Source organism: Rattus rattus, chromosome 4 (genome assembly GCF_011064425.1).
Source record: "Rattus rattus isolate New Zealand chromosome 4, Rrattus_CSIRO_v1, whole genome shotgun sequence".
Taxonomy (NCBI): Eukaryota; Metazoa; Chordata; class Mammalia; order Rodentia; family Muridae; genus Rattus; species Rattus rattus.
The window spans coordinates 83,277,386-83,299,885 of record NC_046157.1 but is presented as its reverse complement, the minus strand read 5'-3'; the positions used below and the strand labels follow the sequence as shown (position 1 = coordinate 83,299,885).

Below are 22,500 nucleotides of genomic sequence, written 5' to 3'. Positions count from 1 at the left end.
CCCAGCTCACTTTTAATAGTGTTCTTTTTTCCACGATTTTCATTTCATGTGTGAGCCTGTTTTACCTGCACATAAGTTTGTGTGCCTGTTGCTTGCTTCTGGCCACTGGTGCCAAAAGAAGATGCTAGATTCCCTGCACTGGAGCTACAGCCAGCTGCAGTCTTTGCAAGGGCAGCCAGTGCTCTTAGTTAAAGCCATTTCCCCAGCTCCCTGCCTTCCTAGTTTCACAGTCAGGGACTCAGAGCCTGACTATGTCACTGTCCCCTTTTCTGGCCTGAATGGCAAAGACTCAGTGGCCGCCACACAGGTAGGAGCGGATTGAGACATCTGAGAATGGGAGAGCAGAACCAGCATCTATGGGATCGTCCCATACACGCCCTACTCGATGTCAAGAAGTCACACTGCCCCTTCTGCTCGGCAAAGAGAAGGAGACAAAGAACCCCATTCACGAGCAAAGGCGGTGAGAGTCTAATAAACAAGCTGTTTAAAAAAAGGCTTCTTTATTGAGAGCAGCGAGTGTAAAAAACAAAACAAAACGAAAACAAAACCGTAGAACAAACAAACAACAACAGTAAGTAAGAGTATGAGGCAGGGTGGCCCTCCCTCCCTACTTCCTCTAGGGCCCACCCAGACCTCCCCATGCCCACCCACCCCACGCTGCAATTACATACAAAGGCCGCCCAAGGTGCGTACAAAAGGGGCGGGTTATATAAGTGTCAAAATCTCCCGAACACTTCATCTGCCAGGCACTTAGGGTGAGGAAAGGAGACTGAGCCAAGGGTCTGGCTTAGTGTGCACAAGCCCACGGTGGGGAGGACTCCGCTGCCGTGCCCTTCACGACCTGCTAGGCGCCCCCAGGTGGGACCCATGGGCCAAGAGGCCCGTTGGTCCTGTGTGCCCAGAGTTATCCTGGAACTTTGAGTATATTTGTGTATTAAAGTCCCCCACACCTAGCTCAGCCCCAGCCCAGCCCTCCCCATTGGCAGATTAGTGACAGAGCTGGACCTGGCCAGAAGAAGTCTCAGGCCAGAAATTGGGGTTACCTGAGGTACCCATACTGTCCCTGATAAGGGAAGGGGTCACAAAGAAAGATGCCCCCAGCCCATGGTCTTAAGTCACCCAGCCTGGGTTTGAATCAGCCTCCCCAGTGGCTGAGGCAAAGAGAAACGCGTAGGCACTGCCAGCCCTCAGCGATGCCTGTTGTGCTTGGGCAGGGACCCCAAGGCCAAGAACAGGGTTATCTTGCCCCTCATGCTGCAGGCTCCCCTCAAGAGGGGTTCTTTCCTGCCCGCGCCGTCCTGAGGGACAGCCTGTGAGGCTCCCTCACTGCTTGCTGTCCGCAGGGCCGTCTCCCAGGGTGCTGGCGATCTCGCTGAAGGAGGGCCGGTCCTTGGGGTTCAGGGCCCAGCAGCGTTGCATCAGCCGGTAGAGCTTAGATGGGCAGCCTTCGGGCTGCGGGAGCCGAGCCTTCCCAGCCTGCAAGTCTATGGAACACACAGCGTAGCATTAGCCCAAATGTTTAATGGCTTGTCAATACCTGCTGGGGCGTGCGGTCCCCATGGCATTGGCACAAGGACTGGTCTGCCCTGGGGAGGACTGGTCAGTGATGGGTGAGCGGGTACCACATTTTAAGAGTATGGCAAGGATCTTAGAAGACAAAGAGAGAACTGTCTTCCCAGTTCTCTCCGGCTAGTAGCAGGGTCCTGTTGGAGCTCAAGCAACCTGCAGCTGAAAGGGACACTGGAGATGAGCAGCTTAACCCAGTAGGGAAGTCTCCCAACAGGTCAGTTTTGTGTTTTGCAGAACTAGGGATTGAACCCAGGGCTTCTCATACGCTAGCCACCGGCTTTATCATTTCCCACACAGCCTGAGCCTGCTTTCCAGTATTTTTAAAAATGACTTATTTATTGTCTGTATGTGCACATGCATGTGTGTGTGCACATGCATGTGTGTACGTGTGTGTGCGTGCATGTGCACGTGTGTGCACAAACTACACCCTGGGAGAGCTGCTTCTCTCCTTCTAATCTCCTTCCACTGCGTGGGTCCTGGGGATTGATGGCACAGCTCAACCTGCTGAACCACCTTACCGACTGTGTCTGCAGAGTTTTCACACACGGAGAGGTCCTATCGGCAGGACTGCTAAGCACCAGCGGAGGGAGGCTCGCTAGCCCTGGAGGCCGAGCAGGCAGAGGTGGGATGGGGAAAGGTGAGGGTCGGATCAGGAGCACAGCTACTTACCCGCCAGCACCTCATCATCTCCCTGTCCACCATGGGGCATCTCTCCATGAGTGAACACTTCCCACATGAGCACGCCAAAGGCCCAGACGTCAGACTTGGTGGAGAAGTCACCCTCCAGGACAGCCTCTGGGGACATCCAACGCAAAGGTACCCAGGCCTGGCGGAAGTGGTAGTATTCACTGCAACGGAGAAGCGACACAGGATAGGTCAGAGAAGGCCAAGGCCTAGGAGCGCAGCCTCATCTCAAACTAGGATTCCCCCAGCGGGGCCAGCCTTTTCCAGAGAAGACATCGAAGGACTCGAAAATCCGTATGCTAAGCGCAGAGGTATGCTGGGTTAACTCTGGATGTGGACCCACTTGAGTGAGGTTTGATAGTTTAAAAATTCCAGTAAGAGGTGGCTGCAGAGATGGCTCAGAGGTTAAGAGCACCGGCTGCTGGTCCTTGGAACCTTTCTTCTGGCCTCTGAGGACACTCAGTACACTGGTATACAGACATACATGCAGACAAAATAGCCATTCAAATAAAATTACATATATATATATACTCCATTTAGAGGGGTTGGAGAGATGGCTCGGAGGTTAAGAGCACTGGACACTCTTCCAGAGACCTGGGTTCAATGCCCAGCACCCAAATGGCAGCTCATAACCACCTCTAACTCCAGTTCCGGGGATCTGATGCACTCTCCTAACCTCCTCAGGCACTAGGCACATATATACAGTGCATATATACGCCTGCTGGCAAACACCCACAAAAGAAAAACAAGTAAATGTAAAGAAAAACCAACAATAATAATAACAACACCAACAACACCAACAACACAACCCAGGCCTGGTGCTGCAAGCCTGTAATCCCGGCTGGTTGGAAGGCTGAGGCAGGGGCATCACGAGTTTAAGGCTTACTTAGGCTACAGAGTGAGTTTAATACCAGCATGAGAAGCTCAGCAAGATCCTGTTTCAAATGTTTAAAGAGGGGTAGGGCTGTCTGTGAGACCTTGGGTGTGATCCCAACGCTGTAAAAGTAAGTAAACAAGCAATAAAAAATATGAATAGAAATTAAAAAGTAGAAAAGGCCTTATTTATTACTGATGAAGTATGGCCGAAGCGATCGTTGGGCAAACTGGGGTGACCTGAAACTGGGGTGACTGGGAACTCCCCCAAGGTGGCATCTACAGGCAATCTAGAACATTCTCTGACCACAATGGACAGGCTCTAAGGCTCAAGCTTCACTGTTCCCGAATTAAAAAACGTACAGAGGGAGTGACATGCACGGTTAATGACATAGAAACTAGCTATAAATACCCTTTTTCACCAACCTATAAACCCAAACCATTCTAGGTTTATAATATTGGGTTGTCTTCTGTTTGGGGGTTTGTTTGTTTGTTTTTCCTTTTAGTTTTATAAGACGGGGTCTCCCTGTGCACCCCTGGCTGTCCTGGAACTCACTCTGTGGACCAGGCTGGCCTTGAACTCACAGAGATCTACCAGCTTCCGCCTCCCGAGTGCTGGTTTTAAAGGTGTGCCCACTCCCCGGCTTACAATACTTGTTTTTTAATCACTATAGCAGATCCATAGCCAGCAGCTACTTGGGGCCACTTCTGGGACCTGTTGTGCCTTTAGAAAGCGGATGGTTAGGCTTTAGTCAACCCTCCCACCTCACCCCACTGTTCTGCTAAGCAGCCATGCAGCCCTTTACTACCCCCTTCACCAACTGCATCTGCCCTGTCTCCCCCAGACCCCCTTGGGAAGGAAGGGACGCACGTGCCCCGAAGCCCTTCTACCTGTTGTATACATCCTTGCTGAGGCCCAGCGCGGACACCTTCACCTGCCTCTGGGCGCTGACCAGGCAGTTGCGAGCAGCTAAGTCCTTGTGCACAAAGCGGTTGTTGGACAAGTGTTCCATGCCCAGGGCCACCTGGGAACACAGGGCCACCTGGCGAGAGAGAACAGCTTGTGAGCACAGCCCAGGACTAAGGATCAAGGGGACCACCTGTCACACGACCCTTGTCTCCGTTACTCCAGGTATCCCTGGAGTGCTGCTTAGGAAACCTCAAACACCACAGCCTCCGCTACCTTCTCCAGAAGAGGGAATACAGAGGCTGCTTCACTAGGCTGTTTGAAGGTTTAACTGCGTGAGATGAAAGGGTTGTGGAGACCCTAAGTGGGTTCTCCCTCAGGGGGGCAGTGTCTGCTGTGCAAGCATGAGCACCTGAGCTTGGATCTCATTACCCATGTAGAGGGCTCACTGGCTGGCTGGACTAGCCAATCAATGAGTTCAGTGAGAGGCCCTGAATCGAAAAATACAGGTGGATGGATCAGACCTTTAACCCCAGTCCTCAGGAGACAAAGGCAGAGCCATGTATCAGATCCCCTGGAGATGGGCTTATGGGCAGTCTAGATGCAAACCGCTCACCATTCTGAGTTCAGAGAGCCAAACTCAAGTCCTCCAGAGCAGCAAATGCTGCTGAGCCATCGCTCCAGTCCTGCACGGTCAATGCACTGGACAGACACCAGGCCTGCACTAAACGTTAAGCATAAAAGCTCCTGGTAGAATACACCAAGGCTGGCCAAGACAGGATTCCTGGCAAGAAGGCAGACTCCAAGCGCCGGGTGGTGGCATACTAGGCGGTATGCCTGGAGAGTCTGAAGCCAGCCAGGTCTACAGAACAAGTTCCAGGACGGCCAAGGCTAAACTAACTCAGAACAAATCAGTGTCCAAGAGAGCTAAATCTTGTAAAAAAAAAACAAAAAAAACAAAAAAAAACAAAAAAACTGTTCTTGAAGAAGGGGTCATCGTGACGGAGGTGCTCTGTGCTATAGAAAAAGTCACAGAATACTTGTAAACGTGAGAGTACCGGTAGACAGCCATGAATCTGGGCTCACAATGGCTCAGCAGAGAGATAAAGGCACTTGCCACCAAGCCTGACGACCTGAGCTTGTTATCTGGAATGCACACGGTGGAAGGAGAAGCCAACTTCTTTAAGCTGTCTTCTGACCTCTACAAGCAGGTACGAATGCAGACACATACAGAAATACCAGTAAATAAATACCAAAGAATGTATGCTTTTTTTAAAAAGAAGACGTGGGGAGGGGAGGTGGTGGCGGTGGCGGCTAATGGAGGGATGGCTCAGTGGTTAAGAACAGTGTCTGCTCTTGCAGAGCTCCAGGGTTGGGTTCCCAGCACCCACGTGGTGGCTCACAACTGTTTATAACTCCAGTTCCAGAGAACCTGACGCCCTCTTCTGTCCTCCCACAGGCACCAGGCACGCATGTGGTACAACGCAAACATATGCAGACAAAACACCCACGCACATAAGCTAAAGATAAACAAAGTTTAAAAGAAAAAGAGAAACCTTGCTCCTATGACCTCTACTGCCTCATCTAAATGGCAGAGGTAAATGCTAAAAGACACAGGGGCCCCACGGCATCCTTGTTACAAAAACAGGACAAGGCAGTGGGGGATGGCTCGGCAGGAGAATGTCTGCCCACTGCCCATGAGGTTCATCTCAACTACTAAGGAGAGAGGAACTTCCCCTAAGAAACGCAGAAACACAGTCACAGGAGCCTGAGACCTGAACGAGCTCCCAGAGCCTATGGTAGAGGAGAGTCTGGCACGCGTGTGCCACAGTCACACACACATTAATTAATAACAAAAACAAACTTTAAAAAACTCTAAATACACATACGTCACAGAAAGATGAAGAGGCTCCCTTAACCTCGGAGAAGTAACCAGCTAACTGATTGCTTCCTCTACCATAAAGATTCACTCAGGACCCCCAAGGGAGGACTCATCAACCACAGAATGCAGTCATAGAGGAACAAAGCCAAGGTGGTGGCTGGTGAGGTGGCTGCTGGGTAAAGGCGAGCATGAGAGCCTGCAGCCCACACGAGTGTGGAAGGAGGGAAGCGAATCCATAAAGCTGTCCTCTGACCTACACACACATACAAATGAGAATGGTTACTTTTTCCCCTTAGATTGGCGTGAGCTTCACGATACAACATACTTTATCTTCAAAGTCTGGCGATGTTTGTGCCACTGTCTCCAGGGTGCTGAGACCACAGGTCTGAGCCACCACATCTGGCTAAATCTGCATGATCTTCTTAAAATTTAAGATTCATTTTTAATGGGATGTGTGTCTGTCTGTGGGTGGGTCTGTCTCTGAGTGGGTCTCTCTGTATCTGTATGTAGGTCTCTGTCTGTCTGTGTATGGGTCTCTGTGTGTGTGTGTGTGTGTCTGTCTGTCTGTCTGTGTATAGGTCTGTGTGTGTGTCTGTACACGGATCTCTTGGTGTGTCTGTGTGTGGGTCTCTCTGTCTGTCTGTCTGTCTGTCTGTCTGTGCCTGGGTTTGGACATTTGCATGCAGGAGCCTATGGAGGTCCGAGGCCTCAGATTACCCTGGAGCTGGAGTTACAGGAGGTTGTGGGTCACCTAACTGGGGTGCCGGGAACTGAACCTGGGTCCTCAGGAAGAGCAGTAAGTTCTCTTAACCTTTGAGCCACGTCTCTCGGCCCTCAGTCTGGATCTAAGCGCTGTCCTAGGAGGGTGTGTATGGAACCCAGTCTCTGAAAACGTCCTCATCCAACTGAAGGCTACATGCAAGAGCTGGTAGGACAGTGCGTGGGGAACTGCGATGGCTGTCAGAGCGCCTGGGGACATGCCCTGACTCCCTTCCTGTCCTCCTCTCTCATGTGTGTTTCGGAGTCAGGGTCTCACTATACAGCACAGGCTGGCCTCGGACTCACTAGACAGAATGTGGCCCAAGGCCGTTCTTTGCCGCAGCCCGAGTACTGCATCACAGACACTAACACCGCGCTCAGCTGTCAGCCTGCCTCTGTCCCTGTCCCAGTCACTTACCTTGATCCTCTCTCCTGAAGCCATCCCCTTCCTGCCATTCAACTACTTCCTGTCCTTGAGAACTGAACTCAAAGGCTCTCTCCGTCAGGAAGCCTTCTTTGTTAACCACAGCGGTCTGGCTACCTAAGGACCTGGATGCCTTCCACATCTCTCACCCAGGCCTCCCACTCGCTTCCCGTGTGTGTCATGCTTCGAGCCCTTCAGTCTGTAAGGTCATAGTCTCCACACACAAGTTAAAGAAACCTGCCCGAGGCCACACCCAACCCGGCAGCCCGTGGACTTGGATGCTGCTGCTGCTTTTGCTGCGAGCCTTGGGCACGTGGGTTTTGCTCTCCCAGAATCAACAACAGAGACAAGGGCCTGAGCAGCTGCCTCCTCTGTGAAGCCAGCATCACGACATCAAGCTACTTGCAGACTACAGAGCTGGAACAAGCTACTTAATCTCTCGAAGCCTCAGTTTCTTGGTCCATGAAATGGGGACAGGAACACACTGCAGGGGACTTCTGTGCCAGCAAACACAGGTGACGTACTTACATAAGGCCTGGCTCTCAAGTAGTATTGAGTAATGGAAGCTGGAGGGTGCCCTTGCTTGTGGCCTACTCTGGGGGATTCGCCCACCCTGACCTTACCTTCTGTTTGGTGCTGAGGGGCTGTGACTTCAACTTTTCATCCTTGTTCTTGGAAATCCTCAGGAACTGTTTGAGATCTCCCTGAGGGAATGGCCAAACACCTCTGTTAGTGAACGGCCCGGCTATGGGCTCTGAAGCATCAGACCGAGCTTGCAGAGTCCCTGCTGGGAGACAGTGACAAGCCCTGACCTGAATGTGCACGTGCGCATGCACACACACACACACACACACGCACACACCCTACTAAGACACATACTCCCTCTAAGACACACACACACATTCCCTAAGACACACACACACTCGTTACTAACACACACACACACACACACACACCCTACTAAGACACATACTCCCTCTAAGACACACACACACTCTACAGACACACACACTCCCTACTAAGACATACACTCCCTCTAAGACACACACACACATACTCCCTACTAAGACACACACACACACACACACACACACACACACACACACACACACCACACCTAACAGAAAAGTACAATGCTCAGAAGAAGACTGAGAACATCTCCTTCCCTGATGCTCTACGGCAGCAGTGTAAAGACCAAGAAGACCAGCACCTAGCAAAGATGGGGAAAGCAGGAACAGGGGTGACCACAGGAACGATAACTTGGTGGACAAGCTGGTGACCAGGCTGATACCTAAGCCAGGAGAAGGACTGGGTAAGGGAAAAAGAGGCAAAGAGCAAAGAGAGAAAAGAAAGAAAAGGAGAGAGGGCTGGGGGGGGGAGGTAAGGGGTAGGAAGGAAGGAGAAAGGGAGGGAGAGGAGACAGGAAGGGAAGAGAGAAGGCCGGTCAGGTTCTGACAAGCTTGTTCTCAAGTGGTGGCAAGTTCTGAGCAGAAAGAAGAAACAAAGCAAAGAAAACCAGTTGGCAGGACCTGAAGGACATCCAGGCAGGGTACAAAGAAGCCCCAGATCCTAAGACTGAACTCCAGAAAGATAGGAGGAGCTGAACAGATAGGTAAAGGCGAGGTGGATGGGTACCAGAGAGCTGGGAGGGCAGGTTGCTCAAGTGTCAGGAGGCAACCTTTGTCTGCGGCCACTGAAAGCCAAGACCTCTGTGGTGCCCTAGCCCCAGAACCCCCTCCACTGACACTCCACAACATACCAGGTCCACATACTCCAGCACCATGTAGTGGGGCTCGGCCTCCCGGCACAGCCCCAGGAGCCGCACCACGTTGGCATGGTTCAGCTTCCCAAACATCTCGAACTCCCTCCGGAAGTCTAGCTGCTGCTGCTCGTCCTTGTTCTGCAGGCTTTTCACAAGCACCAGGGTCTCTGTCGCGCCGTCGTCTAAGCCCTGAGCCTTTGCAAGGAACACCTCCCCGAACTCGCTTTTCCCTGTGGGTAGAGATTCATGTTGGCAGAGGAAGGCGCTGAGAGAGACGCAGCCACGGCCTTTCTTGTGACACAAGCTTTCCCGGCACCCAAGCCATCAGGCAGGGGAGCCATTTCTCCAGCCCCAAAAGTTTTGATATACTTAAAAACGAACAAACAAAAAGCTCAGAACGAATGTATACTTTCTCAAAATTTTTTTCCTAGAATTAACTTTAGTTCTTTTTTTCTTTTTTTTTTTCCTTTTTTCTTTTTTTTTTCAGAGCTGGGGACCGAACCAGGGCCTTGCACTTGCTAGGCAAGCGCTCTACCACTGAGCTAAATCCCCAACCCCACTTTAGTTCTTTTTAAAAACATTTTCAGGAGTATCAAGGAAATAACACTTGGGGGCTGGAGAGATGGCTCAGCAGTTAAGAGCACTGACTGCTCTTCCAGAGGTCCTGAGTTCAATTTCCAGCAACCATGTGGTGGCTCCCAACCATCTGTAATGGGCTTTGATGCCCTCTTCTGGTGTACAGACAAACCTACAGATGGAGTATTATACATAAATAAATTTAGAAAGGAAGGGAAGGAAGGAGGGAGGGGAAGGGAAGGAGGGAGGGAAGGAGGGAGGGAGGGAGGGAGGGAAGGGTGGGCTACAAGGATGAGAGCAGGTGAATGGGGTGTGACTAACTCATAGGGGACAACCTGACCCTGCTGTCTCCAACATGTTAGATTTGGGACATATCGGAATCCCCTCAGCCCACTGTTCTACAGCAAAGTTGGGCGGCTGAGGGCAAGGCCACATACCCAGAGTGGTGATGGGCTGCAGGCTGGCCCGTGGGAAATGCATCTTATCGCCAGTGCTGTGGCGCTTGTTGGTGGCTGTAGGGCCAGAGCCCAAGCTGGTCAACGCCACTTCTTCCTGGATCTCTGCTGACGGCTGTCCATTCTGCAGAGGCCCACCTGGGAACAAGGGGTCAGGGGGATATCTAAGACGGACACCCTGCATATCGCAAAGAGCTCAGTTCCCATGTCCTGTGTAGTGCATTGTATTGGGTCCCCTCGTCTGTCCCCACCACCACCACCTTGCTCCTGCCAACTTGAGTCCAATCGCACACAAAATAGCTATTCACACAGATGACCTGATGGGGCTTGGGGGCTGGCTGCAGACCCTGGGTGTGACCATTTGTTTATGTAGGCGATTAGGAGATATGAAATGAGCTTGGTGTGGGACTCTAATCTCAGTCTCTGGACCGGAATGTCATATCCACACAAGCTGTTTGGTTTTTACCGGATCCCTTGTATGTAATGGGGAAACCACAGGGTAGAGCCATACGCTGTTCCGGACTGCCTAAACTGAGTAGAGAACCAGAAATGCCCTCGGGGAGCATCTACTGATGGGAGGGACTAGAAAAAAATGACAGACAGATAGCCCTGGAGGCTGAAGACTGAAGATGCGTAACAGACACGTGCAAATGAATACCAAATTCATCTGTGCTTTACTGGTGGGACAGAAGGTTGGCCTAAGAGGTTCCTCTAAGGGAGTCCCGAGCCAAGCAGTTTAGAGGCCAAGGTCCTGAGAATGGGCCAACTTTAGGCTTGCAGCTAGAGCAGAGGCAGTCTCAGGTTCATCCCCCAGCTCCAGTACTGCTGGCTCTCTTCCCCCACAGCTGTCGCGGGAGGGTGCTCTATACGCTACGGGGCCGCCTCCTGCTGTACAGGAACCCACCAGTGAGGCACTCCACCTCGGGCTCCTCCCCTTACAGGGGAACCCACCAGTGAGGCACTCCACCTCGGGCTCCTCCCCCTTACAGGGAAACCCACCATTGAGGCACTCCACCTCGGGCTCCTCCCCTTACAGGGGAGCCCACCAGTGAGGCACTCCACCTGGGCTCCTCCCTTACAGGGGCCCACCACCCCCACCTCGGCTCCCTCCCCACAGGGAACCCACCTGAGTGAGGCACTCCACCCCCACCAGTGAGGCACTCCACCCGGGCCCTCCCCTACAGGGGAACCCACCAGTGAGGCACTCCACCGGGCTCCTCCCTTGGGGAGCCCACCCCCAGGGAGCCCCAGGGGAACCCACCAGTGAGGCACTCCACCCGGGCTCCTCCCTTACAGGGGGAGCCCACCAGTGAGGCCTCCACCACCAGTGAGGCTCCTCCTCCCCTTACAGGAGCCCACCAGTGAGGCACTCCAGGCTCCTCCCCTTACAGGGGAACCCACCAGTGAGGCACTCCACCTCGGGCTCCTCCCCTTACAGGGGAGCCCACCAGTGAGGCACTCCACCTCGGGCTCCTCCCCTTACAGGGGAACCCACCAGTGAGGCACTCCACCTCGGGCTCCTCCCCTTACAGGGGAGCCCACCAGTGAGGCACTCCACCTCGGGCTCCTCCCCTTACAGGGGAGCCCACCAGTGAGGCACTCCACCTCGGGCTCCTCCCCTTACAGGGGAGCCCACCAGTGAGGCACTCCACCTCGGGCTCCTCCCCTTACAGGGGAGCCCACCAGTGAGGCACTCCACCTCGGGCTCCTCCCCTTACAGGGGAGCCCACCAGTGAGGCACTCCACCTCGGGCTCCTCCCCTTACAGGGGAACCCACCATTGAGGCACTCCATCTCGGGCTCCTCCCCTTACAGGGGAGCCCACCAGTGAGGCACTCCATCTCGGGCTCCTCCCCTTACAGGGGAACCCACCATTGAGGCACTCCACCTCGGGCTCCTCCCCTTACAGGGGAACCCACCAGTGAGGCACTCCATCTCTGGCTCCTCCCCTTACAGGGGAACCCACCAGTGAGGCACTCCACCTCGGGCTCCTCCCCCTTACAGGGGAACCCACCATTGAGGCACTCCATCTCGGGCTCCTCCCCTTCAGGCTGTTTCTGCAGTCTCTTGGCTTTACACCTCTTCTTGCAGTAGAACATGAGGCCCAGTACAGCAATGATATAGGCTACAGCAGCACCCACTGACAGCCCGATAGTCTGGATCATCTTGTATGGGGGAGGGCTGCCTGGGCCCTCTGAGTCCTCCATCAACGGCTTGTCTAAGAGACACACGGAGAGGTCAGGATGGGGGCTACTCACGCAAACCAGAGTCTCTACCCAATTTCCCCGCCCCAGATATATGACAACGTCTAGATATTTGAAGGCTTCCACGTGCCATGAAGACCGGAGGAGCAACCCTTCCTTCTCTGGCTGGCTCGGCACTGTGAGCTAACCCTGGAGAGACCACTGGGAAGCTTCTGGTTCAGCGTACCCGTGTCACTCAGCTCAGAGTAAGTTCCCGCATTGCTGCTCTACTGGCTTTCAATGGCTCAGAAGACAGAGGTCCTGTGAGTCACTGGGTGGACGTCAATGGCCTCAAGCAAGAGATTCCACACTCCATTTTCTACGTTACTAGGAAACAATTCTGCTGAATGGAGACGTTTGTGAACTTTCTTCCCCTTTACCCCACCATCCCCACTTCTGCAGCCACAGTGATAACTTCTCAAAGGGACAGAGGTTACTACGGCAGGTGTGGCCTGGAGTTGTTAACCTGTCCTCATCTGTGTGCCGCCTGCATCCTGACCTGGTCCCCTCTCCACTTGTGATAGTTCCAAGTTTTTCTTTCTTTTGTTTTGAGACAATGTCTCACTCCTTAGCCCAGGCTATCTTGGAATTTTCACTATCTAACCCTGACTAGCCTTGAAGTTACGACAACCCTATCTCCCTCTCAGGGCTTGAACTCATGATAATCCTCCTGTCTCGGCATCCAAGATCCAGGATTACAGGAATGAACTGTGATGCCTGGTTTATAAATTTAAACCTTTTTTAAAAAATTACCTTTATTCATGAATATGTACATGTGGATATGTGTATAGGTATGTGCTGGTGTATGTCTGTGTGTCTATGTGTGGGGATGTGTCTGTGTACGTTTGTGGGTCTATGTGTATATCTACCTATGTATGTATGTGTGTATAAGTGTGGGCATGGGCCTGTGATGTTTGCGTGTCTATTTTAGGTGTATACCTATGTATGTATGTATGTATGTATGTATGTATGTATGTATGTATATGTATATGTCTCTGTATGTTTGTGTGGTGTGTGTCTGTGTATGTCTGTGTGTCTATGTGTGGGCATGGACCTGTGATGTTTGCGTGTCTATGTGTAGGTGTGTACCTATATATGTATATATGTATGTGTGTTTGTGTGTCTATGTATGTGTCTCTGTATGTTTGTGCGGTGTGTGTCGGTGTATGCTTGTGTGTCTATGTGAGGGTATATGCCTGTGAATGCAAGTGCTGTCCGAGGATAGAGGCCTTGGGTCACCCGGAGCTGGAGGCATAGGCAGTTGTGAGCCAGCTGACGTTAGATGCTGCACACAGAACGTGGGTCCTCTGAGAGCAGGAAGTGCTCTTAAGCTCTAAGCCATCCATCCATCCATCCCTAAGCTCGGATCTGAGGTGCTTCCCTCCTTCAGAAACCGGGACCAAGTGGAAGAGGTGCCCTGCGAGGGGAAACTGAGACGTAGCCCACTCCTCTCTTTTGTTTCTCACACATGACAAACAGGACGTCTTCTGCCACCAAAGCAACAGGGCCTACGCAGCATAGGCTGAAGGCTCTGAGACTTGGAGCCAAAACCCTTGTTTATAAGTGAACAAGACACAGGCATTGGAGAGCGCTGAACGCCCTCACACGCAGCCCGGCTGTGGAATGTCAGGTCGGTGACAGTTCAGCAAGCCGTCTGTTCAGGATGCCAGTACCTGTCCAGTGAGACAGGATTCCTTCCACCCCTTCCACTAGAGGGCACCCTTTCCAGGCCCATACCCACGACTAAGAGCGGGGCCTCTGTGTGCCTGATGTTACAGCTGTTGCCAGCGATGCAGGTGTAGGAGCCTGAGTCCTCAGGGGCCACATCATGGATCACCAGGGAGCCGTTCTGGAAGATGTGCATCCTGTCGTGAGAGAAGCCACAGCAACGGTCACCTGGCCGGCCCCCAGGGAGCTACCATCCCAGGAAAGGTGAAGTCAGTGTGGACGGGAGGCAGCTCTACCTGGGTCCCAGCTTGGTGGGGTCCAGGATTCGGTCTTTGCCCTTCCACTGAATAAGAGGCTTGGGATCCCCCTGCGCCTCACACCGCAGCAGCGCCGTGTGGCCCTGGTACACCGTTGTTCGCTCCGGTTCCACCTTGAACGTGATGAACACTGCACAGGAAGCGACCAGGGAGGATTGGGAAGTAGTGAGCGATGGAGCCATAGGAACTAAGTTGTCACCCCCAAGCCCTGCCAACGCCAGCCCCGGGCGTTACCTGCCACGGTCAGCTGGACATGGGCACGGATCTGGCCCTGTGGCTCATTGGACGCAATGCAGGTGTAGTTGCCAGCGTCATCTCGGGTCACTCGGGCAAAGTGCAGGGTCCCCGCATTGTCTGTCACCCATTCGGGGAGGCTGCTTCCATCTGCAGAGGTGGGCAGGAGAGCACGGCATGGACTAGAATGGCTGACACAGCCCCTTGTTACTCATCTCTACTCCAAACAAGCCAGCACCCCTCCTACTCACAGGCACATCCCGAGGCCCCCACTACTTATTCTCCCCCAGTTTTCCAGGCTTCCCTCTTTTACCGCTCAATAACATTTCACTGCGCCAAACTTCTGACCAGGCCACTGTCTGGCCTCGGCCTCACGCATGGCCTGGGACTCCTCCCTCCTGAGCCCCCATCCTAGATCCACCAGGACCCCACTTCTTCCAGAAAGATCCCAGGCCTGAGCGAGGGAGCCCTCCACAGACACCACAACCCTACTCTCACTCCCACGGCTGGCACAAATGGGAAACCGGTCCAGCCTTGTAAGAACAATTTGGTGGTTCATATACATGGTTATAAAAATGTTCATACCATTTTATAGATATTATATATATATATATTTTCCCCCCCCCGGAGGTGGGGACCGAACCCAACCCCGATATACTATATATTTATATATTGTTTATATATTTTATATATTTATCTTATTTATATTATTATAGTTGTTTAAATAGAAACAGTATATTATGATTTATTATATACTATAATTATATACTATATAGTATGCATTAATATGTATCATGTAAATACTATAACATAAGTATATAATGTAAAATAATATTATATGTGTACACACACACACACACACACACACACACACACACACACACACTCACTCACACTTCTGGGATTCTTTCCCAAAGAAAATAAACCTAAATCCAGAAAAATAAAGCCCACTAACACCAGAACTGGAGACCTACTAGAGCAATAAAAAGGAGGAGTAAGAATCCAAGCCTCGGGCTGGAGAGATGGCTCAGCAGTTAAGGGCACTGACTGCGCTTCCAGAGGTCCTGAGTTCAAATCCCAGCAACCACATGGTGGCTCACAACCATCTGTAATGAGATCTGATGCTCTCTTCTGGTGTGTATGAAGACAGCTACAGTGTGCTCATATATAATAAATAAATAAATCTTAAAAAAAAAAAAAAGAATCCAAGCCTCTAACATTTAGAGAATATTCAGGAAAATGACAATGAATCCAATTATGAGATTGTTATTATAATAGTTGAGACTGATATTATATACAATTAAGACAAAGGAGAAACACTTAAAAAATGTTAAAATAAAAATCACGTTAAGTAGGAACTGTGGGATGGCAGACCTGGAGGGGGCTAATGACTGCACTGTAAAAAAGTAAACGCAAGTTTTTGGATAATCATGTTAAGTGCTGGTGTGGAAGCACACTTTAATCCCAAAACTCAGGGCAGAGGCAGCCAGAGCTGGGTCTGAGAGGAGACGGGCTACAAACCCCACATCTCAGCCAGGGCTAAACAGGGAGACCTTGCTTCAGGAAGAAAGCAGGTGGGGGAGGGGACTGGAGCGATGGCTGAGTGGTTGAGGGCACAGGCGGTTCTTCCAGGTCTCAGGGTTGAGCATTAGCACCCACAGCTCCCTTACAGTGGCTCCCAACCCTCTTAAAGCTCCCGTACGTAACTCCAGGCCCAGTGGACCTGAGCCTTCTCCTGGCCTCAGCAGGCACTACGCTCACACGGTGCACAGACAAACCTTCAAGCAAAACACCCATACACATAAAGAAAAAATAAAACAAAGACTGCATATACTCTGGGCTTGATAGTACATGTCTCAAATCCCAGCACCCAGGAGGCAGAGGCAGGGGGATTCCTGGGAGTTTAAGGGCAGCCTGCTCTACATAATGAGACTGTCTCAGGAATGAAAGCCGGACAGGTCAGGGGTATGGTGTGGGTGCCCTATGAACACCAAACTTGGGAAGCTGAGGCAGAAAGGCCTTACGCTCCGGGTCAGACTGGGCTGCACCATGAGTTCTAGGCCAGCTAAAACCACACAGTAAAACCTTATCCATGGTAAGTAAAGAGTTTTATAAAGTGGCCAGGGGTGTCGCTCAGTGGAGGTAGCTTGCCCTAGCATACTGAAAGTCACAGAAGGTTCCACCCCAACTACTCTACTAATTCAAATAAACGAAACAAGCTCGTCCTTGCTCAGGAAGAGTAACAAGTAAAAGTTGTATAAAATTATTATGCAAGAGTAAAAGATTCATAGAAGGGGCCAGAAACAAAGATGGCGGACGGTGGAGTGATGTGCTCCCCATCAAACAAATGCTTGTCAAAGGCTCCATGCTACTTTAATGCTGGTGAAGAGGGGGATCTCGACACCACTGCCTTGAAGACCCACCCACCGGCTGCGAGTCGCCATCTGGGCCGACCAGTGCTGTGCTTGCAACCCCTCTGGGGTTCTAGCCTCCCCCTCTCTACTGGACAGCACCAATCAGCCCTTCACTTCTGGCTTCTCCAACAGTTCCAGGTGCAGGCTGGCCACTCCCGTGTCCCTCAGACATACACGCAAGTTAACTCCCTTGCCCGCCCTAGCCTGTTACACTGTCAGGTGGTACCCACCTGCCCGTACCCACTTAACCGTGGGCTTCTCGCGGCCAGTGGCTGAGCAGGGCACCGTAGCCTCCTTATCAAACTCCATGCACTGCTGTGGCTGTGGCGGTGGTGTGAACTTGAGTTTTTCTGGTTCAGTGGGGAAGGAGACAAGGAGTAATTGAGACAGGGAAAGGCCAGGGCCATCCCTGTCACTCCCCTGCCTACATAAGTTAGGTATTCTCCCGACATAACACATATGCCAACTCACCCAGCACCTGGACCCGGGCCTGGGCCTCGATGCTGCCGGCTGGGGTGCTGCTCACACAGCGGTACACTGTCCCGTCATACACCTCCACGCTGTTGATGCGCAAGGTCCCATTCTTTGAGACTTCGAAGCGTGAGTCCTGCGGGACACAGACTTGAGTAGACGAGGGCAGCCCTGAGGGCAGCCTCAGGGGGTAAGAGAGGCTGAGAAGGGCTGTGGGGAACTCTCCCACCCACCAAAGATGCTTTCTCACCTCCGAGATAAGCATCTGGTTCCTGTACCAGATGACGGTGGGCTTGGGTGTGGCCTGTGTCAGACAGTGCAGGTAGCCGGGTTTGCCCTCTTCCAGCTGGCTGTCTTGGGGCTTCCTCAACCATGTGGGTACAGCTAGAGGAACGACAAGAAGCAGGTAACGGTGAGCAACAGGCTTCCAAAACCAAACGTGTCGCCCAGAGTGTTCTAAGTCACTGGTGCTCCTGAGGTCAGAGCCCCCAGGCTGCTCAGCTGACATGTATATACAGGCAGGAAAAGCACCCTTAAACAAAAATTGGAAAAAAAAAAAAAAAAAAAAAAAAAAGGATCTCATCCCTGTGGTTCTTTTTCACATTACATCTTACGGGGCCATGGTTAGTCTTAAAGTTTGAAAATGAAATGTCCCCCACAGAGCCGGGCGGTGGTGACGACACCTTTAATCTCAGCACTCAGGAGGCAGAGGCAGACAGAGCTCTGAGTTTGAAGATAGCCTGGTCTACAGAGTCAGTTCCAGGACAGCCAGGGGTTACCCAAGGGAACTCAGGAGGGGGTGTCCCTTACAGGCTCATGTGTTGCAAGCTTGGTCCCCAGATTGTGGCACGATTTGGGAAGATGGCAGAAACTTCAGTAAGAAGCCGGGGCCTAGCTGGAGGGATGGTCACTAAGGGTCTTCAAAGTCACATAAGTCTTTGAAGAATATGACTTGTTCCCCAACCCTTCCTCCTTGTACCTGTCTCTGCTCCCTGGTCATAGTGAGATCTGTCTCAGGCTCCTGTCTCCCCTCAGACCCACAGTAACAGATGCGACAGACCCTGGAGCAAAACCTCTGAATCTGTGAGCCGAACGCAAATCCTTCCATTTTTATATCACTCAGACATTTGTCGCAGGGAGGCCGAGGTGCTTGGTCCTCCGAACTGTTTCATTTTCGCTGCATTAGCTCCCTAAAAACCTCCTCCATTTTAACCATAAATCTCCTGACTCATGGCACCTCCCCACAGCCAAGAAATGTCTCCTGGCATTTGCAAACCGACTGCTAAAGGCATCCGGACTTCACGTACATAGAAAACTATACTCATTTCCCCCCAAATCTGCTTCTCCTATGTCATGCTAAGCTAGCTGTCTCTATGCTATCCTTCGGTCTCTATCTCAGGAGGAAACACTGTTCCCCAGCTGACTGCAGAAGCCACAGGCCCAGTCTTGACTTACTTGTCCGACCCCAAGGCCAGGCTGGGGGACAGTTTTGTCCACTGTGTATTCAGATGCTAACTACTATCCCCAGAGCTCTGGTTGCAGTCAGACTTGGCACTGTCAGGCATCTCCTGTCTCAGTATTGTGTAACAACTGCTTTCCATCACTTCTGATTGGTTAATAAAAGGCTGATCAGCCAATAGCTAGGCAGGAGAGGAGGGGGCGGGACTTCTGCTCTCAGTGAGTGGGTCCCAGGTGGAATGAGGAGTTGCCATGCAGAGACAGAGGAGAAGCAACCAGGGCAAGACCAAGACAGCAGGTAACAGGCACGTGGTTGGTCAGGTTAGAACAGACGAGAGCCGGGTCTCCGTGTCATTATTTCAGAGCAAGGGTAAGCACAGGAAAGCCCATACATTTAAAGGCCATCACTTTATTCTACACAATCCTGCTTACTTAAGCTCTGAGACTGGGCCTGGCTTTAGCTGACTCCCATGTCCACCGCTCAACTACTCAGGTATTCCCCGGGCATCTACTAATTACTCTCCCTACTTATACTTTTATTTGTTTGAGACAGGGTCTCACGATGTATCCCTGACTGTCCTGAAACTCTCTGTGTAGACCAAGCTGGCTTTGAACTCAGAGATCTACCTGCTGCTTCTGCCTGAGTGCCAGAATTAAAGGCGTGCGCCACTATGCCAGGCTCCTACCTCTACTCATTTTAAAAAGAAAATGTTTTTTATTGCCAGCACCCGGAAGCAGAAGTAGCTGGATCTCTGAGTTTAAGGCCAGTCTGACCTACACGGTGAGTTTCAGGCCACACGGTGCGTGCGTGCTGATCAAACACGACTCACTGAGCCACTCTCTCCCCTCGCCATGTGGATCCCGGGGACTGATCTCAGGCTGTCAGACTTGGTAGCAAGCATCCAACCATCACGCCAGCCCGGTTGAAGCATTCTGGTCTTCTCAGCACAGCTGGGATGATCTGAGAAGCCAGTCCTCCACACACAAGCGAGACCGAGTGTTTGCAGCCATAGGCAAGCCCCTCCGGCCTTTTCTCTTTTAATGTGACAGTCGCACATTCTCCATCAAGAGGCAGGCGATCTCTATTTCCTGGATTGCTGGGTGGCCTGAGACTGGCTCTGCCTTCTACAGTACACTTTGGCTCTCTTGGAATCCAGTTCCTACGTGAACAAACCTCTCAGAGTGCAGCCAGCCACTAGACGAGAGCTGACTGACTGACCCTCCAGCAGCAACACTGTGGAGTTCACCTTGAAGGTGAACCCCACCCCCAAACCCAAAGCACATGCATGGCCGTTCCGAGCCACCGGGGGCCAAGAACCACTTGCTATAAGGTGCTAGGTAAAGGGCGCACTTGAATGTGAGTGTTCCTCGCTGACAACCTTACCCACTCTTGCCAGCATGGAATCTACTGAAGCTGGGCAGCCTCCTGCTGTCTCCCAATTCACACACCTACTTCTGGCCAGGATTCACCCTCAGTTTAAGTACTAGCCCCAGTGTCACCTCCTAGAGTCATCCCTAACATCCCCCTACCCCTCCCATCTTTTTTTTCTGTTATTTCTCTGTGCGGTTGGACTGTAACCTAAAATGATCATATTTAGGGGCTGGGGAGGGTGACTCAGTGACTGCAGGAGTCCCTGCTGCCCTTGCAGGGGTGTCAAGGTTCAGTTTCCAGCACCCACATGGCAGCTCATAACCAGCACTAGCTCCAGAGAGGGGTCCGGCGCTCTGTGCTAGCCTCTATGGGCACCAGGCACGCATGTGTCAGACGCGACACTCATACACATAGGATAAAGTCACTGAAATGCTCTAATTGCTCTTTAAGCTGTTTCTCACACGTTTGGTCTCTCCGGTCAGAATACAAGCTACCAGGGTATGTATGTGACGGTGTGCACGTCTGCTCTCCTATCGGCCACATCCCCAGTACTGAGAACTGTGCTTCAGCATAAAGGGTCCACTCACTAACTCTCTGCTGACTGAGCCCAACTTCCTCTGACTCGACCTCTACAGATCCATGCTTGACCCAGGGCTGCCCGCCTCATGCACTACTCCTGAATTCCACAGGTCTCCTCCTCAGAGACCACGGGGGTCTCCTCAGAGAGCGTCCAGCACAGCTCTGCCATTCTGTCAAGGGACAGACCAAGGCCAGCAGTTCTCACACTTGAACATGTGTAAGCATGAGGTTCTGAGTTCTCAGTGTCCCAAAGTACCCCCAACTGCCGAGGCCCATGCAGGAGAAACGACACATGGCTTTAGAACTCACAGAATGTGGCCCACTGCTTACCATGGCCACAGGAGTGAGCCTCCGTACGGCATGGCCCCGAGGACCACAAGTCCTGAGGACTTCATGCTGTTGTGGAGTTCTGTTCTACCTCCTGCTCTCACACCCCTCTCAATCTAAGAATTAGATGAAAGTTTTACAGGGCTTCCAGCCCCTCACTGGGCAGCGTCCCTGGTGTTCACAGTACTAACGCTTAATTTCTGCCAGGCATTGCTGCTGGAGCAGATTCATGACTCAAGCACCACCCTAGAGAAGAACTTAGAGATGCAGATTGTCAGCAGTGACCACCACCCTTAGAAAGCATCTAGGAAAATAAAGTTGTTAGTGAAGTTAGGTTAAAGTGTTTTGACTCCTGGCTCTGATGTAGAAATCTTAGGACACAATGTGAAGTTCAGAAGGGCGCACTCTTATTAGTTAAGCTAGGACCTTAGGGTCAGGGAACAAGAACAATGGCAGCACTGGCTGACGTGACTCTCACTGAGGCCGGACTGTGATGACAGATTTCTGACACCCATTTTCACTCTTATATGATGTAATAAGAGTTGCTGATGGGTGGATATGCATTCTGAGGACTTAAAGTAAATAACGACCGATTTTATATAAAAGTTTAGATTTGTGATTCTTTTAAGATTCTTACAAGATTACTTTAAAGATAAATAATAAAATAATCAATCTTTTCTTTGTAAGGGCAAATCGCCTCCTGCCAGTAAGAGAAACGGGCGGAGACACGGCCTTGCTTCCTCACACTTTGTTAATCTATACCAAGTCGCCTAGTTACGAATGTACGTGGGTTTGGGGGAATAATCTGTTTTCTTTACCTCTACTCCATAATGCTGTTTCTGGTAAAGGTATTGGGGAACACACTCGTTTTTCATAATCATTCACTAGAAGAAAACTAAAATGTAATCACATTGTAATTTTATACTGCTTGACAGATTTTGCTGGGATATGTAAGCTATGGAAGGAAGAATAAAGTGTGGGGGCTGGGACATGGCTCCTTCCATCCATCAACTGTGTGTGTGTGTGTGTGTGTGTATGCATGCATGTATGTATGTATGTATGTATGTATGTATGTATGTATGTATATATGCACGTGTGAAATGCTTGAAGCCTGAATGCTGGAGCTTTGCTCTAACCATTCTATGTGTGAATGTGTATATGTCTGTCTGTAGTTCTGTATGCATGAATGTGTGTATGTATGTATGCATGTATGCATGCATGTATGTATGTATGTATGTATATATGCACATGTGAAATGCTTGGGGCCTGAATGCTGGAGCTTTGCTTTAACGATTCTAAGTGTGAATGTGTGTATGTCTGTCTGTAGTTCTGTATGTATGTATTAGGTATGCATGTATATATGTATGTATGCATGTGTGTCTATGTTTGTATGTATGAAGTTATTGGCCTCTGCCTTTTGTTTCAGCCACTGTGTGTGTGTGTGTGTGTGTGCGTGCACGCATGTGTGAGTGCCTGTGTCAATTTTCTCTCTTTCCTTCTCTTTTTTCCCCCGGTCCCAAGGACTTA

The 22,500-nt window shown here is 51.3% G+C and overlaps 1 protein-coding gene across 1 annotated transcript in view; it reads right to left on the bottom strand.

Annotated features, from left to right (window-relative positions):
- Positions 1-483: 483 nt before the first annotated feature.
- The window catches only part of Ptk7 (protein tyrosine kinase 7 (inactive)), a 67,790-nt gene continuing 45,773 nt past the window's right edge, over positions 484-22,500 (bottom strand). Inside the window, exons 10-22 of the mRNA XM_032899693.1 lie at positions 17,488-17,621; positions 17,238-17,373; positions 16,997-17,116; positions 14,353-14,502; positions 14,098-14,248; positions 13,871-13,998; positions 11,905-12,108; positions 9,874-10,029; positions 8,858-9,090; positions 7,722-7,802; positions 4,018-4,169; positions 2,239-2,417; positions 484-1,484 (exon numbers count right to left, since the gene is read on the bottom strand). Of these exons, the coding sequence (XP_032755584.1) occupies positions 1,324-1,484; positions 2,239-2,417; positions 4,018-4,169; positions 7,722-7,802; positions 8,858-9,090; positions 9,874-10,029; positions 11,905-12,108; positions 13,871-13,998; positions 14,098-14,248; positions 14,353-14,502; positions 16,997-17,116; positions 17,238-17,373; positions 17,488-17,621 (1,985 nt within the window). The 3' untranslated portion in view covers positions 484-1,323. The remainder of the gene's footprint in view (positions 1,485-2,238; positions 2,418-4,017; positions 4,170-7,721; positions 7,803-8,857; positions 9,091-9,873; positions 10,030-11,904; positions 12,109-13,870; positions 13,999-14,097; positions 14,249-14,352; positions 14,503-16,996; positions 17,117-17,237; positions 17,374-17,487; positions 17,622-22,500) is intronic.